This window comes from Ambystoma mexicanum, chromosome 4q (genome assembly GCF_040938575.1).
Source record: "Ambystoma mexicanum isolate Mex_15411 chromosome 4q, UKY_AmexF1_1, whole genome shotgun sequence".
Taxonomy (NCBI): domain Eukaryota; kingdom Metazoa; phylum Chordata; class Amphibia; order Caudata; family Ambystomatidae; genus Ambystoma; species Ambystoma mexicanum.
Window position 1 is genome coordinate 310,866,901 of NC_090928.1, and position 18,415 is coordinate 310,885,315.

Sequence of the window (18,415 nt, forward strand, 5' to 3'; positions counted from 1 at the left end):
CCAAGAAGTTCAGGTGGGGTGAGTGGTGCACAAAGGCATTTGAAGGACTTAAGAAAGCCCTTTGTCAAGCTCCAGTCTTAAGAGCTCCTGACTACAACCAATCCTTTATTATACAAACTGATGCTTCCAATACAGTAATTGGTGCAGTTCTGAGGCAGCTGGATGAGAAAGGCAGGGAACACCGAATCTGCTTCATCAGTAGGAAACTGAAGGACCCTGAAACAAGGTGGGCAACCATAGAACGTGAATGTTTGGCCATTGTATTTGTCTTTGAAGAGGTTTAGACCATACTTGTATGGATCTACTTTTCTAATTGTAACAGACCACCAACCATTGAGAAGGTTAATGTAGATGAAGGGGGAACATCCTAAATTGTTAAGATTATCAGCCTGCAGGGGTTTGATTTTACCATAGAACACAGGAAAATACTGATGGTCTCTCCAGAAAATATGACCGACTGAAGTAAGGAGGTTCATCCAGTGTTGGATTAAATCCTCCTGTCCTTTGGTCTGCTGGTGGGGGGGCAAGTTTTGGGGAGAATTCTGAGAAATGTGCCAATTTCTCTCTACCTTAGAGACCCCCAGCACTTTTGCTGGACTCTAACCCGGAGAGAGTGAGACCTTTTCCCCACTCTCTCATGTATTTGTACTGTGATTTAAACTCTGTTTTTCTTTTGGTTATGGAGTCTGACAAACTCCATAGGCATCATCTTTTTACATTGTGACACATAGCAGCTACAGTGCAGTGACACACAAAGTCTTTCAGATTTCCCTTTAAAAACCTTCTCCTGGACAAACTACTCTTTCCAAGAGCAGTGAAGTGATATTGACTTCACTTAAATTTGTTACTTTCTAGACCCAGCACAAACAATCTTACAATAACGTGCTGGAGGGGTTACTTAGTATCCCCTTTGTCTGGTTTCTCATGTAACCATTTTGATACCCTTTCTACAATTAATGGTTGGTGTCAGTGGTTTACTTTTAACTACCATTGGGAGTTTTTACAGGGGGCTGCGTTCGCAGCTGCAGTAAAGCACACATGAGTGCCCATTTTGTAAAAATGGCGCTGGTCTTCTTTTTTCACCATTTCTTGTTGGAATGGTCCTTCTTGAGATTTACTCTCTGCGCCAAACCAGGTTTGGTCCCTTTGTTAATTTTGTCTTTGGCGGGATTCACGAGTGAAGCCCGCCTCTGGCTCCAGTATGTATGGCAGGGGGCAGGAAGTGAGGGAGGTGCCCAAACTCCCTGTGCTTAATCGCCTTGGTTACAGGGATTCACCCAAATGTGATAGGCCGGCTGACTGTCCGATAAGGACAGCCACCCTGCTGTGTGATTGACAGTAAGGCTGGAATGAATGGGAGAAACCTGCATAAAAAGCAAGGCTTTTTGGCTTGGAAGGCAGAGTCGACCACTGGACGAAGGGATCCGGAGAAAAACTGGGAAGGGACGCCTGCTGCAACTCCTGGACCGTTGGTTTGTCCAGTGAAGTCCTGCTGCTGTGCTGACGCTCCGAATTTCTTTTTGACTAGAGAAGCTCTGCACGGATGACTTCTCCCCTTGAGTTGGTGGGACCAATCAACTCCAAAGTGAACTCGTTTGGACATCCTCTCGATGTTGGCTGTATTTTTGCTGCTGCTGGAACTGAAGCGCCAGGGGGAGGAACACCAAATTGAGTGGATTGCTTTTAAGTCGAACCCGGGCGCTAGGAAGATCCTCTGCACTTCCCTGATGCAGGACTGACCAAGCCTGAGCCACCTCAACAGAGTGCTGGACCCCAGAAGCAAGGAAAGTCTGAAGTGTTATCCAAAAACCGCAGTGTTGCTATTTGCTGTCGGACGCGAGGAGTTGAAACGCCGAAGTGCAACTGAATTGAAGTTTGCCCGTTGCTGTCGACAACCGTCCCGTTGTGTTGCAGGAGTCCCCAGACATCCTCCCTCTATTCCCCACGACTGAGACCCAGGAACAAAAGGATCTGCAGAGCCACACAGGAACAGAAGCCAGCTGGAACCATCTCTTCTAACCAAAGGTACTGTACAGCCTAAGAGAACTTACCTCTTGTCTTGTAGCCTCACTTGTTCTCAGTTGAGACTTGTCTTGGTTGCTCTCGCATCTTCTACTTCTCACAAGCCTCCCAGCTTGTGGCTCTACTTGATTCTACTTTTTCTACAAAGACTTGAAAACATTGTGCAAGACTTGTACTTACCTGCAAGACGTGCTTCAGCTCACCTATACTTTTGCCCAATTGACATTGGCTGGCCTGGCTCCCTGAATGACTCTTCTCTCCTCTGATTGTGTGTTTTACCTTCCTTCCAGGAAATGGGTAACTTGCTTTGCATTGGGGGGTTCAAAAGTACTTCCCTGCTTCAGAATATTTGTGTGATCCCTTGTTTTATTCTTAAACCCTTTTTCTTTGACACCAACTTCAGTATTGCTCTAAATGTACCAGTGATATATTAATGTCCACAGTGTCCTAACTGTTTGTCACCTGAGGGTGTAGGAAGTGTGTGTGTGCCATCCCAAATGGGTACTTGCTGATTTAGAGAAACTAAGAGTGTGTATGCATACAATCTTGCCTAACATACCCCAATCTGCAACATTGGCTCATAACAGTAGCAGAAGGGCAAAGGCTTGACCTTCACAGAAAAGAGCACAGGCTCATTTGGCACTTATCCATTTTTTATCAAGTCAATTAGTCCGTAACAGTACATACAGTAATGAGACCACTGGAAATGATTGCATCATGTGCAGTTTTCCTCCTGTTCACCCACCTAGTCATACGAGTCAGTGGTCACAAGTAATAGGAGAGTTGAATAACATAGGGATTGATTCCCCAATGGTGGTAAAGGCACTAAATTGGTGAACTCTTGCAAAACATGTTAAAAGAAAAACAAACTGTTTTTGAGTTACCACTGGAGGTAACAAAAAGGACAGATACATCAATGCTGAAATGGGGAGAGCAATGGCACAGGGCAAGAGGACATAGCAACACACATCCCTGCACATAAAGATGTTAGCACTGCTAGCAATCACACCAGCTCTATGTAGTTTTCAAACTGTACTCCGCCATAACAGCGTTCTCGTAATCGCAGAGGATACAAAAGCCATGTTTTACACAAACGAGGCGTAACACGCTCATTGACATTGTTGCTACTTGCTTAATAGACATGGCTGTGGTGTATACAAAAAGTGTGCATACAAGCCCATCTCGTGGCAGCATTACACACTTGTCTCACAGGCAGCCTAAGCAGGCTGTTGGTCCAGGAGCAGGAGTGGGAACTCAACACAGTCTACTCAAATCTTCAGAACATGGGGTTATCAGTCAGACTTATTTTTGACAAGTTCAAACACAAAATGCCCAGTCTTGGTGTCTAGATATCTGCAACCAGTATCTCTCTGCAACACACTATGGATGAATTTCAGGGAGGTGTGCTTATGCTTTTCCCCGGCTTCCCTCCTACACAAAGTAAATAACTACTACAGGAGAGCTTGACACTAATCCTCCTTGCTCCTTCATTGGGATGAGTGGCATCCTCACCTCCTATACTTGGCACTTCAACAGCCAAACAGATTTCATCCAGTACACAACCCTTTTACCCTCCTAATTCACAAATGAGGAGCTTTGCATCCTGGCTCCTGTAGGCGTAGTTTGGTTAAACCTGCCTCAACGATGTATGGACATACTAAGTGAGGCCAGAAAACCAAACACATGACACTGCTATTTAATAAAATGGAAGCAGTTTATTATATGGCGAAAAAAGGAAACCAGTCAATCTGTTGATTGTTCAAAAGAAAACGTGCTTACCTACCTCTAGTTCCTTTTAGACTCGGGTTTGTATACAACTTACTCAAGGTACATTTAGCAGCCCGAGCAGCATACGCCACTTTGCAGCAGGCGGTGTCTTGGTTGAAGGTACCAGTGGCCAAAGGTTTAACGGACAGCTTGAAATGTATATATCCACTATCCACCAGTGGCGCACTGCACCATCAGACTGGGATTTGAATACAGCCCTACATATACATAAGGAATCCTCCATCAAACTTATGCCCCAAACTTCTCTAAAGGACCTTATAAAGTAGCCTTTCTCATTTCAATCACTTGTCAAGATAGACCCAAGTACACCAATAAAGAGAAATCTCAATAACATAGTAACTCCAAGTGCATAAGAAAACCCAGCTTTATTCAGATACAAACGGCCACTCGGTAAGTGTACGAAGGACAATCTCAAAATAGTGTTAGGAACAAAAAGTTTTAAGTCATAGCTGATGTCATAGTTGGTAATTATGATAAAAACTTCTGCTCTTATTTAATTGGTTAGAGCTATATAGAACATAGTTATCTGTAAGTGAACCTTCTACAATTGGTTCTTTCACAACTAATAATTCTTCCTAGATGCATCCTTCTATAAATGATACATTTCAATCTAACATGCCATTGGTTGGCACTTTACTACACTGTCGATAAAAAGAACATAGTTTGATTGGTCAGTTATTTGGTAATCCGTCCTGGGGCACTTTTATGCAGTTCCAAGGTACATGGTGGGGAAGGAGAAATGGGCGAACCGTTATGATCCTGTTTAATGAAGTTACACCCTTCTCATTCCTTATCTGCCAGTCTGGTCATGGCCTTGGCATGTCGTGTCTATGCCTAGGTGTACTAAGGAAGTGTCAAGTGCACTCATTAGGCCTGAAATAAATGACCATTGTCTTGATCACGTGGTGAAGGACCAATGTCCGAACAAATTTTCATCTATGTATTTGATTTTCTGTTGTCTGTGTGTGTGCTTTCCTTAGGCAACCCCTTGGGGTGCAGTGTATCGGATACATCTATTTCTTACTGCTACCAAGTGAAACTGTGATAATTGCATGCTGTGTGCCCTGGGAAATGTTCTTTGGTGCGGTTTTAGCTTCTACGCCAAACTCCCCTCGGCCTACTGACCTTGGTGCTTGGGCTACTGTCTGACTATCGTGAAGCCAGGAACTTTGTGTTAAACATTTTTATTTCAGGATGCAGTTTTTGAAACTTGAGGCCTTGCAGAGTTTGGTCTGAGTAATGGCAGTGCTTCTGCTCTTTCTCTGCCATGATGGTAATCTTCATGTCTTTTGCATCCCACCATTTAATTATCCCCGACCGTGTATGCTGCAACCTCTCCCTAACTGCTCATCTCCATACTACTTGTATAACCCTGTCTGGGCATTCATTAAACTTTCCCTACTTCTGTGAATGCACTCTTCCTCAGCACATACTTTTGTGCATATTGGGAACATGTGGGGGCATGGGCAGACCCGCTGTAACTTGCATCTCCAACATCACACACTTCAGTAAGAAGGGTTGCCAAATTCAAGCTCTTTCAGTAGACCAACCATTTGCCACAATTCAAACACGTAAAGCTGTTTTTAGAACTCAAAACACGTTTTCCCCAAAATGCATTTCCAAATTTCATGTAACTCAGTCTATATAATTACGTTTTCTTTCAAAACCTAAAAGGTTGCGCAGTCATTTAAAATATCATTGCAAGCTGAATCTTACTCTATATTCAACTCTGCTATACATTGGCACGCAAACCTCTTCCTTTCGCTCTTAAAGCTTACTCAACAAGAAGTACGGTTGCCACTTTTCATTGCAAACATCCCTTTAGACGCAATTCATAAGCAACTACTTTAAATTCACTCCACACTATAGTGTGGAGTGAATTTAAAGTTGAGCATTACCTAATTCTAGAAGATGAGATTTTAACTTTACTGCAAAAAGGTGCAATAGAGCTGGTACCACCTCTAGAGGAAAAACAAGGATTTTATTCAGTGTACTTACTTGTTCCAAAGAAAGATCCAACAGTGCGCACCCAGCTCTGGACCTGAGCCCTGCAAAAATGTATGTCAAGCCACAAAATTCTGAATGACTACACTGCAGGAGGTAATTCCTCTACTAAAACAAGGGGATTACATGGCAACATTGGGCATGAAAGATGCATACTTACATATTTCAATGTTGCCAGTGCTCAGAAAATACCTAAGATTCAAAGTGGGAGACGAGCACTACCAGTTCAAAGTGCTACCATTCAGTATTGGCTCAGCTCCACAAATGTTTACAAATGTCCTACCAATAGTTGCCGCACACTTACAAAGGCAGTCCATTCCAGTGTACTCATAACTAGACGACTGGATAATTACAGGCGACGCACATCAAATGTGTCAACAAAACACTCAACAGTCAACCTACTGTTTTATTGGGGCTTCTCCATCAACGAGAAAAAGGAAGTCTAGTGCCCAGCCAGGTTAAAAAACATTTCCAGGAGCCCTAATTCGAACACACATATGCTTATTCTTCCCCTCCAACGAGAGGGTACAAGACATGCTATTTCAAATCCCTCAATACATAGCTGGTCGTCGGGTAACTGTGAGAAAGGCCATGCACCTTCTAGGAATGATGGCTTCCTGCATTTACCTAGTGCCACATACCCGGTTGCGCATGCATCCTATGCAAGAGTGGCTGGTGAAACAATGGCTGCAAGCAAGAAGTCTCTGGGACAATCTAGTGGTGGTTTTGCAACCTCTGGTTTTATCACTTCACTGGTGGTCCAAAAGTGACCTTTCAACACACAAGCTATCAAAGCCACTCACTACAGACGCATCCCTAACAGGTTGGGGAGCACACCTTCTTCACCACACTGAGCACAGGGTGTGGACACAAGCTTTAACCAGAAAACACATAAACCTTCTGGAACTGCTAGCAGTCTTCAAAGCACTTCAAGCTTTCAAACAGCTAGTACAATCGAAAGTCCTCCTTCTAACCGACAGTGATACAGCCATGTTATCCATAGACTTGGAGGTGGCGCATTCTCCAGGGCTATCCAAACTAGCCCTGAACATTTGGCTGTGGGCGCTAAAACACATGTTTCTCCTAGCACAGGGGGTCTCCATTCTCTGGAAGACATAACAAGTAGAGGTGCGGTGCAGACCTCAAAACACGAGTGGCAATTAAACGCAGACATGCTACACGACGTCTTCTCAAACTGGGGTTTCTCAGATATAGACCTCTTTGCTACACAAGAGAACACTCAATGCCAAGACTATTCATCCAAATTTCCCCAAAGTCCAATGGGAATGCGTTGTTATTGAACGGGTCAGGGAAATTTTGTACACTTTCCCCCTTGTGCCCCGACACCTCTTCTCAACAGAAGAGTCCACAAGCAATACCAGGAACAAGTAACACTAATCCTAATAGCTCCTATGCGGGCACGCCAAACATGGTTTTCACACTTACAAATGATATCTTTGTCATCCCATGAAACTACCGTGCCCATTGCTCAAGTTGTCACAGAACAAAGGGACAACACTTCACCCATACCCTCAGACATTCAACTTAGCAGCCTTGCTCAGCCCTTTGTCTTCTATATTTTTATAAGCTGCTAAGGAACAGTTTTCTACTACTGACCAAATAATAAATACTAAATTATCGTAGAGGAAGATAAAAACATGCAAGCATCCTAACAAAACTACAATAATGGTAGACTACGAAGACAGAAGCAATAAAATGTGATTCTAGCTGATATTTGTCTGGATTTGTCACAGACTTTATCTACGCCAAAATTAATTTTGGGTGTAATCTAGTTAGGCCACATCACCATACAACTCCTTTATTAGCACCCAGGAGATGGCAGCCAGCCAATCAGCACACATAGATTATGGGCTGGAACTATTGATGAAAGTCCAGTCACTTAGCTACCAGCATGCCTTCATCTGTTTGTCTCTGCCCTTGCCCACCTGCTCCCATTGCCCATGCCCTCTCATCTCTCCCTCTGATCTCCCCCACTCTCCTGTCTGCCCTCCCTTTGCTTGCATCGTCCCTTTCCCTACCTCTTACGTTTTAGGAGACCATCCTTTCCCACTTAGCACTCTTTGCACCCGAGTAACTGCACGCCAAACCGCTGCCACCCACCACACCAGCCCCTCATTCTTTCTAATGGCATCTGTTCTTTTTTGTTTGCACACTGACTCCATGGTTTGCATTGTAGCCATGACCCGTGTGTTTGAATTGCCCTTAGCACCCTGACGAGCTTGTTATGTGTCGTATAAGTGGTCGTGTATAGAACCCTTCTTCCACTGTTAGTGGCCTCACTCTTTGTGGCTCTTTTGGCTAGAGGGGGCAGTGTCATTAGTGGGACATTTGGAGAGTTAGGGGCAAAAGCTTTGCTGTTGATGGACACAGGTTGGAAGTACCAAGTTCCTATGAGTTAGTCTGCATTCTATTGCCAGTGAAACTTGGTCGTAGGGTTTTCCCAAGACCAGTTAAATTACTGTGCTTAGAGTCCAGTTAGCTTCTGGTGTGTGTCCTTGTGATATGGCTAAAGAGGAGAGCATTGTCGTGGTTCGCTTAGTGTTGATGTGCTAAGGCTAGGCATGTGGTGGCCGTTACTTGGGGAGGTTTATGTGCGTAGTGTAGTTTAGTGGGGTAGAAGATCTTAGAAGTTGGTTAGTTGGCAGAAGGAGGGAGTATGGCTTGCAATGCTGCAACTCTGCACTCCTGCCACTGGCCTTTTACAGACTAGCTTACATTGCCACTGCCTGTTCCACTTGCCCTCTCTCCCTCTCTTTCACCCTCTCTCTCTCTATGTTACTGTTGGTTCGATTGGGGAAACCCCATTGTAAAGTTGTCTGACGTTCTAGTCTTTCACTAGCAATATGATTATTAGAAATCTGGGGCATCATTTCACATGGTCTATTAATTTCTAAAAAGGATTGGGCACATAAACACACCTGTAAGCATAGATGGACAATATGGGGAAATGTGTTTTAAATATTTATTTCCATGAACACATCGTGAGCTTGCACCTGAATAATCATAATGGGAAGTATTGTTAAAACTTTCTTAATGCTAGTGTTGTACACCAAAATGAAATTGTCTTTAGCGCTGCACTTTGTAACCTCTGTGTTCAAAGGTGACTTATTGGAAAGACATTACACTACTGCAACACCTTTTAACTGCATGACTTAAAAGGGAATTACTGACAGTTTTTTGAACTCCTGGAATTTCACTCTCTTTCAGTTTTATTGTGACATTTTCTGGTTCCTGAATGGAATACTTTACAGCCTGCACAAACCAGTAACTAATCTTACATTTGGACTGCATGGTAGAATTGTATAGCTTTTTCTGTAAGATGTACATGATGGATCCATGTCAAGTATGTTTGTTGATCTTGTACAAAGCCACATGGAGGAATCATGACGCATCACACAGCAATTCCCACCATAATAAGTATGGTACAAAGGTTTTTTTTTATTTTATTTTTTTTGTCGAGTGAGCAGATATTGATCTGAGCCATTACCAACTATTTGTGATCTGAATTCCCATTCTTCCCACATTTTGTCATTGTGAACATTGGTCTAATTCCAGGTGTTAAGAGTATTATGTTTTTTTAATGGATAGCTACATATGTTTTTCTTTCTCATTTTTAAGCCATAAGGATGAGTTTACAATTGTTCCTGTACTGGTTGGTGCACTGAGTGAGTCAAAGGAACAGGAATTTGGAAAGCTCTTCAGTAAATATCTAGCAGATCCAAGTAACCTCTTTGTGATATCTTCTGATTTCTGCCATTGGGGTAAGTCACTTTGATTGAGGTATAGTTTTACATTTTTGAATGGTTGCATCTTTAAGCAAAACAATAGTTAGGAAACCTGCGTAAATGGTGAATTCTTTCCAGTCAATGAAGGCCAAGGTGCACACAACTGGGATCATTACAGATCATGGTTCCTTTGTGGGGCTTCATTAAATACTGCTTTGATTTGTTGGCATTAATAATCCTTTGATTGCAGAATGGGTCACATTTACTTTGCTAAAGGTATGCCTGATTACGAAACAAGTATGGCGTTGTGCATTATATTGCAATATATTTTTGTCTTTAAATCTTTTTCAGAGTTGTGTAAAAACTGTGGTTCTAAAGTATAGTTAAACCTCAATGCTCATATAGTAAAAGTAGCACAATTTGCTTCTCTAAAGTCTGATCAACATGTCATAACAAAAAAGCATCAACAAGCCACCACTCTTGAACTCTTCCTTCTTTCTTTTCAATAATTCCAAAAGTAAAGTAAAGTTTTCAAGATTCCAAAAGTAAAAATGCACATAATCTTAGTTTAACATAACCGTATCCAAGTGAGATTGCGGAATATACAGAACCAGTGCTGAAGGTAACGAAATTAAAAAAGATGAAAGGGAAATAAAATAAAAGCATACAGGCAAACAAGGAAAACTGCAGCTTAATCTAATAGCATGAAGTTATTCACATCATGAATACCAATCATCAAGTCTGTGTGTGGAGGGTTTCCAACCTTGATATACAGTAGTAAATATCAGATGAGCTATTTTAGGCTCAAATCAATTATATAGGTACCTTTATGCTGAACTTTATTTGATGGGGGAGGGGAGAGATGCAGCTACAGTCATTCTCCTATTGCCAGGCTTCTGCTATTTCCATTTTAAAAATATATGGCCAAGATAGTTTATCTTGTGATTTGTGTAGTTTCCAAGTCATGTCTCCAGTGCAGGTCATTATTTTAGTTCTTGAAGTAAAATACACATACGTTTTGCCTTGCATTAACAATAAGCGGGAGACAATACAGTCACGTTTGGAAATGGCATACTGAGCTCAGACACCCCAGCAACTCATTTAATCAGGCTGTCCCGAACCTGTCAAATTTGCCAATCAACAGCACCTTAGAGTGATCTGGTTGTTGGGATCAGTTTATCAGAAAATGATCCCCCTATAGCGGTGCTTCAGATATGGACAGTTGATATACGGCATACAAAAAAGTGATTTTTTTTCTTTGCTCATGAAAAGCCGCCCATAGGTGCTAACTTACTACAGTTATTAAAAATAGTCTTTAAGCATTATGAAAACACTGGAGTGGCTGATTGTCAAAAGTGCATTCAGCATCATCAGTAGTTTAAAGCCTGCCTTCTACTATCCTGACAGTCAATAGTGACTTGGTGTGACTAGTCACTGCTGTGGGGGTGTTGAGTGTTTAGCTAGCCCTGGTCTTTGTCTTCGAATTTCGGTCTCGCACATGTCACGCACAAAGTAAAATCGGTGGATTGTTTATAGCTTCTACGACACAAATCACTGTTGTCTGGATTTTTAGCCGACTTTTCCCCCTCAGTTACCCTCTTACACTCTCTTTGTAAAAACAGAGACTATGCTGGAAATGGGGGGAAAAATACTCTGTGATTCCACAAGGGTGGGAGGCTGGGCGGAGGTTGGGTCAAAGGTATGGGGGCAGACATGGAGTGAAGTCATGACAGTCAAGCAATAGGCTTTTAAAACGTGTAATGGGTTTTAAATGTACTATCCAGACTGAAAGAAACACATTGAAATAAAATGCTTCTATTTGTCTTTCCCCACAGCATGCAGCTTTCTGCACCCCTCCCCTTCCTAATCACCCACCATTCACACTTCCCCTTAAGTGCTAAAGGCGTATATGTTCATCCTGAATTCCCTAAGGAATCTTTGTAGTCACTGCCCACTCCCTCCATTTCAAGGAGGGACATTGGCGCCTAAATGCAAAACAAAGACCAGGTGGAGCTCTTCTGTGCTCAAAGGTTCATCCTTGAACCTTGGCGACAGCTAATCGGAATCTGGGGTGTCCAGTTATGCCAGTTTGCTTATCTGTAATAACCCAGCTTAATTTCAGCACTGCAGAGAGCGAATATGTTGGGATTCTATATTCCGTGCTGCTCTTTTTGGTTTGTCTTCCTGCCAGCAGAGTAGGTGAAGGTAAGGATTTATTGTTCTTGTTAAAGGGGCAATAATCTTCTAATTGTCCCCATCTCGGGGCACAGCTCCCGTTTTGGGCGTGTCGTTGGCTGTCTTATGTGTTTCCCCTCGAAAAACAAGTTGGCTATTTGACCTAAAATATTTGACCTAATCACATTTCATCGAATTTGTGACCTTTTTTTTCGGTTTAAAATGCAGGGGGAGTACCCCCACACCCCCCCACCCCCCAACTTCCCCTCAACCTAATATATACCTTTACCCACAATAAATATTCGATCAACTGTTTTGGATCAATTATGCTAATACCAAAAAACATCCGTTTTAATGACTTTTACACCAAGTGTGGCATGTCCTTAGTTCTTACTGAAATGACCCGCCCCTCTGTTCAACATTTTAATGGTGTGAGCTGTGTATACAGAAAAATAATTCCTCTCTAGATGTGTTGCTCTAAATGAGGTGTGTGTGTGTTTGTGTTTGTTTTGCGTTGCTTCTAATGTTGTGCTGCTCTGAAGCACTTAGACTGCAGTACCAGGCTCGCCATATCTTTAGAATCCCACTAGACCTGCAGGCAAGGTCCATGCTTGCTTTTTATGAAAACAAATCTAGAAAGGAGTATACTTTTATAGCACCAACTTCATGTCTGAATTATCACCTTTCTCCGTTTCTGATTTTATTTTTAGCATACTTGGCATGCTGGAAATGTTTTTTCTGGCACATAACTTGAAGGTGACCCCAATGACATGGTGTCAATTTACAGTTTTGGAACCTCTTCATTTTGCCAAGGTATTTGTTTTGGGTGCTGTGGGGAACCAGAAGGAGGACTCGGACTAACATGTGCCATGCTAAAGGTGTTTCAGTTAAATAAAAAGAAAACGCCCATCTAGCCCTACCGCTTTGAGGGAAGATTCCTACCTAAAAAACTAAAAATAATGGTGCTCGTCAAATGTCCCAAAAGAAATAGTCCTTAGTCCAAAATACTATTCAGCTAACTGCCCTACCACTTAAGAAAACTTAACAAAAGGAGGCCAGAGCAATAGCCTCTGTGTTTGACTTCTGACTGGGCCAACACTTGGATCTCTCTTCCAAGCGGACAGTATTTCTGGCAAAGCCCATCAATTTCTTGCAGTACAGCCTTCAGCCTCTCTGCCGGTTCTGTATGCCCAATTTCAAGTCTTTACATATACTTCATGCAGTATACTTTTCCTCAGACGAGACAAGGTTTTCTTTACATAACTCCACCATTTCCTATTTGGTGCTTGACTGTGTCCTTGTCTTGTTTTCAAACACTTAAACCCTCCAGGATATATATATATATATATATATATATATATCTTTCTCGTTCTCTCTTTCTCTCTCTCTTTTTCTCTTTCTCTCTCTCTTTTTCTCTCTCTCTCTCTCTCTCTCTCTCTCCCTCTCCCTCTCCCTCTCCCTCTCCCTCTCCCTCTCCCTCTCCCTCTCCCTCTCCCTCTCCCTCTCCCTCTCCCTCTCTCTCTCTCTCTCTCTCTCTCTCTCTCTCTCGCTTTGCTTTATATTTCAGGTTTCATGGACTCCCCAAGACGGCATGCTTCTTTTAGCTCCACTTCGGTAGTGTGTTTGCCTGTTCAGGTTTATGTGGCTCCCATTACCTTTGCGGCTTTCCAAGCCTGAAATAGCTAATTATTTCGGTTTTCCATGGCTTTCCAAAGCCCCCTGGCCCTCGGCTAGGCTTGCTTTATCTCTATTCAGGTTTAGCCTTGTGGCTATCCCATCCTTGTATCTTGTTTCCAGGACTCCTCAAAGTTCTCTGGCACTCCGTCAGGCATTTTTTAGCAGGGCCTCAGCACAGCGTCTGCCTGTTCGGATTTTCCGGGATCCTGTAATACTTGCGGCGTCTCCAGCCTGGCGTCTTGTCTTTTCTTTTCCCAAGCCTCCCCCAAAGCCATCTGGCCCTTGGATACTCTTGCTTTGTCTCTATTCCAGTTTATCTGGCTCCCATAACCCATGTGGACTTCCCAGCCTCGGTCCACACTGTTCACCACTCTCCACTGTGTTCTTTCTTTGAGAGCGTTCGTTTCCCTCCCGCTGCTCAGTTCGGTAGCCAGCGCACTTCTCGTGCAGAGCTCAGGGATTTGGTCGATATGCTGCACTCTGGTCTCTGCATCAGTTGTTTTACCGTCGGTTGCTTTACAGTCCGCTCCTTCTTCTTGACCCAGGTCTATTAGCTGGTCAGGGTGCCTACCTTCTGGTGTCTTGCTAGTGACTTGTTTGCTCTCTGCACTACCGCTGGCTCCACTATCCAGTGTGGCTTTGTCCCTCCAGGACTTCTCTCCAGGACAGGCTCTCCTCTGCGTATAGTTCTGCCCTCCCCATTCAAAGTTCTTTGTGGTTTTATATACGGTTTGACAAACAAAATGGGTGTGTTCTTCTTTGACTGTGACGTTCAGGCGAGGCCATGCATTACTTGAAGCCAAAGAGATGGAAGAAACATCACTTATTTGGTGGAGTAAAAACAGAAGTAACAAAAGTCTTTTCAGATTCCCATGTAAGAGGATAAGGCTTTCTGGAACGGGAGCTCCTTTCTGGAATGGGTGTCCTTGTCCCCAAGAGGGGAGTCTGATAGGTCGGAAGAAGGAGGCAGACACTTGGAGGACATTGTGAATTATGAGGTTTATTATTTGAATAAACCTAATGCCAAACTTTCCCTATTGCTAGAGGGGTTTTCCTACCTATATAAATAACTAAAGGTGCTCGTCAGTCTTCAGAAAGTCAGGACTGAAAAGTTTCCTCTGTCCAAAAACTAATCCTACCCGACCCTACTACTTAGTTAATTAACGTAATTTAGATTGGAAGAACCTTTCCCCTATTCTGGTATGCCAATGACTCTATTCACTCAATAGTTCTCTTCTTGGATATCCCTTCAAATAGCCTTGTTCCACATTATTGACCACAGTTCCTTTACAATGTACTTAAGCTTGCTCTCCCTTCTTGGGGCAAGTATTCCACAAGACTTGATGCCATTCATTATTACTCTTTGATTCAGGTGTAAATATTCTTTTATCTCTGGTGATCCTAGACTTCTCCTTAATGTCTTTACTCCTTCCCCCCTTTTCTGGGGTTTTATCTCATTCTGAACACTTGTTTTCTCAGCCTGATTCGTAACTCTTGGGACCAGTCTGTCCACTTCTATTTTAGGACTTCTAGCTGTAATGCCTTGTATATTTCTTTTGGACAAGTTTCTCTTCTTGCCCACTCCTCAACAACTTCTTTGGCCCTTATTTGTTGTTCTCCCGATTGCGTTAACAGAGTTCCATTTTAATAGTTCTCAATTTGTTACTTCATCAATTTCACTGGAATGAGTTTCTCTTGTTCGATAATGATGCCCCGGTGGCCTCCCGGTAGCACATGCCCTCCGTTACTTTGGTGTTTTGTGGGGGATGCTTTCAGGCTTGGTACTTTGCTCGTGTTCTCTTCTTAGTCTCTGTTTATTGTGCTTCTCCTTGGCAGTGTCTCGCACTTGGTCTGCTTTCTCGTGGCAACCGTGAATGACTGCGGGTCGCAGGGCATCTCTCACGCTACTAACCTGAATGGTTTCAGTGTCATTAGACATGCGGTCTGCCAAGCACGGATTCATTGTGGTTATGCCATCACTGGTGTACTGTTTCATTTCTCAACCGGTTCTCGCTTCTTGGGAATGCCGCAGCAATCCCACTTCACTATGTTGCTCAGGACTCCTTTGGAAAGTCACCCTCTCCGCTGCTCTCTGGTTCTGCCTTCTCCAGGCGTAATCTCGTAAGGGAGCTTCCCCTGCGTAAGCTTTTCTTTCTCTATTTGCACTGCGCCTTGGCTCTGTGTGCTCTCCTCAACTCCATCATTTGTGTGTCTCCTCTTAGAGACATTCCCTTCTTCTTGTACATAACATGTTATTTCCGTTTTACCTTCCGCAAAGTCTTTGGCTCTTGCAATAGTCTTCATTTCTGTTAGTCCCATATATGGCACAATGGTGGAGTGCTTAGGGAATTCCTTGCAGGGACGGGAGCCCTTATCCCCCAAGGGTGGAGTTTCTCCCAGTGAGGTCTCACTTGCCCAGACTCCTAGGGATGGTCTTGCTGAGCGGGCTCACCTCCCTAGCCTCAAAGGGGGTGGCTCCCCACTGAGGAGAAGGGACAAATAGTCCAGATTCATCACAGTGCTTTCTGGATGACATATGTCCCTTCAGACCAGGAGCCTTGCCCTTCACTTTGGTTAGTTTACCTATGATGTGTTCAGTGTTTGAGAAAACTGTTCCTATAAAACAAATGCTTTCACTTGTGTCTTTTGCCATTTACCATTTAGGTGCGTGCTTGCAACCTGTCACCTTTTCACACAAATTATTTTTATATAACGTTTCTTGACGGATTCCACATACTTCAAAGTAATATGATAGCTGTTATTTGAGGATAACGGTTTACATTTTTTCATCCCCGAAAGGTTTAAGGGTTTAGTCGGCCCTGCCATGGTTCGAACCTGCAAAGTGCAGGCTGTTAAATGCTGTTCCCCCGGAGGCCTAGCGCGAGGGGCTGGCTCCGGTCCAGGAGGCCGCGCGGCCTTGAGCGCAGCGTGCGCAAGAGCGCTGAACAAAACACACGCACACGCTGGTCTGCATTCGCCCGGAACTGCCTCCCACTCCAGGGGGCGGGGCTTTTATTGAGCTGCCCTACGTCACCGCGCTGCGGGACGTAGGGCGGATATAACACAGGCTAGCCTCATCTCGGAGGAGAGCACTTGGCTCGACTGCTAGCCGTCAGACTTTCCACAATGATTACATGTTTACCAGAAATATGTCGAGACAAACTATGCTTTTTCCTCCCATGTTATAGGTATCTCAGCGTGTGCTCTGTTTCTAATACAATGAAGTAGCACATAATGTATTGCGAAGTTATGCAATGTGTCAACTCAATGTCTTTTTGGCATCGCTAAGGTTTGTGAGTGGCCGAATGGGACATCAGGCTCCATTGAAACCAAAGCCATCATCCAAGGACAATCAAATGAGTGCCAGTGTTTTTGGCCATTAATAATAACTATAGGGAGTCTATAATTTATCTTATAATAATAAAACAGGGTTGCTCAAAAGTCCTTCCACAGATCGGCTAATATCCTCAGTCAAATATTTATAAATATGTCAATGAGTGGGATATGCAAAACCCGGACAGAGACAGACAGACTGACTGGCTGGCTGGCTGGTGACGCTTATGCTGTTTTGCTTCATTGATTTTTATCTCCCTCTGTTAGTTGGGAAAACTGGAAATGTATTTTATTAACTGTCAAACAAACTTTGTTTCAACTTTTTCTCAAGAATGCTACAAAACATGGTCTCTCACTTGTTGAAAAAACATTCTAGCATTGTTTAAAATGGATATATATGTGAAACTTTCAGAAAGTTAGACTTATTTACTTAGCTTGGCTGTCTGCTCAGAATTATGTTTAAATGTGCGTTCATTGTAAAATGTTATACTTGCTAACATTTTGTAAATAGAAAGTGGCAGGATTGTTTGGATTTCAAAAGTTATTAACAACTTTCCCAGCCCATTCCCTTTAAGTTGTGTGTGTGTTTGTGTGTTCACTTCCTACCACCAATTTTTCTTGGGAGCCACTTTTTGGAGTGCTACCATTGCGCTAGTGACAGATTCCACCTAGATACTATAGAGTTGAATGGATTGCATGCTGTTCCGCAACTGTACCAGACCTCCATTGCAATTGCATCCCATAGACTAGTCCATATGCACAACTACCCCTCTCTGCACCCCAGTGATGCCTCCAATGCATTGCCCAGTTCTTCTCAGTTCATTAATGCACAAAACTTACAGTATTTGAGAGTGAGCGATGAGTGTCAGTGGCTATGTAGGCTTGTGTGTGAATGTGTTTTGGTATGTGGAGAATGGATATTGTTCTTTTACATTTTCATTTGTGGTCATGAGCAAGTGTCTGTTTTGGGGTGTGTATGGGTGCACTCATCATGGCAATATATAACATTAGGTTTGATTGAGGGTTTAATATCACATGCAAGGTGGAATAAAAATAAAAGTGCAACAAGGCACCAGAAAACTCAAGAGAAGCAAAACAGATGAAGGCGGACCATCCAGGGGGGATCATCTGGAACAGGAAGGTTTTCAGTGTTTTCCTAAAGGTCAAAGGATTGAGGCAAGTCCGAATCTCCAGGGAGATGGTGATCCAAAGCCTAGGGACCTAGACCGAGAACTTCCTATTGCCTCTGGTTTTATATTAAGCCTGCAGTGTTGCTAAGGGACGGGGGTCTCAGATCACAGAGTTTTCTTTGGCATTAGGGTTAGAGTTTATCTGCTAAGTGTGAGGGAGCAAGATGAAGTTGCTTGAAGACGTTTTAACTAATCTTGGACTATACGGCTGTGAATCTGGAGCCAATTGTGTGCATAGTGCAATGGGAAAAGTGGATCACGTTTCTTCAGCCTAAAAACTAGGCAATGCGTGGCATTCTGAAAAGCCCTCCAGAAAAGAATTTAAAAGCTAGGGAAAGCGACATAGATATAACTCAAAATATAAAGCTTGGAGTTGAACACTACTTGAATGGTAGTATACTTCATAACTGCGGCAAAGTGTAAAACGAACTCTAAACTACAAAGTCTGTCTAAAACTATCAGATTGGCCTACTATAATAT

The 18,415-nt window shown here is 43.1% G+C and overlaps 1 protein-coding gene across 1 annotated transcript in view; it reads left to right on the forward strand.

Moving 5' to 3' along the window:
• Window positions 1-18,415, forward strand: part of MEMO1 (mediator of cell motility 1) — a 577,616-nt gene that overhangs the window by 361,371 nt on the left and 197,830 nt on the right. The window contains exon 6 of the mRNA XM_069607894.1: window positions 9,454-9,596. Within this exon, the coding sequence (XP_069463995.1) occupies window positions 9,454-9,596 (143 nt within the window). The remainder of the gene's footprint in view (window positions 1-9,453; window positions 9,597-18,415) is intronic.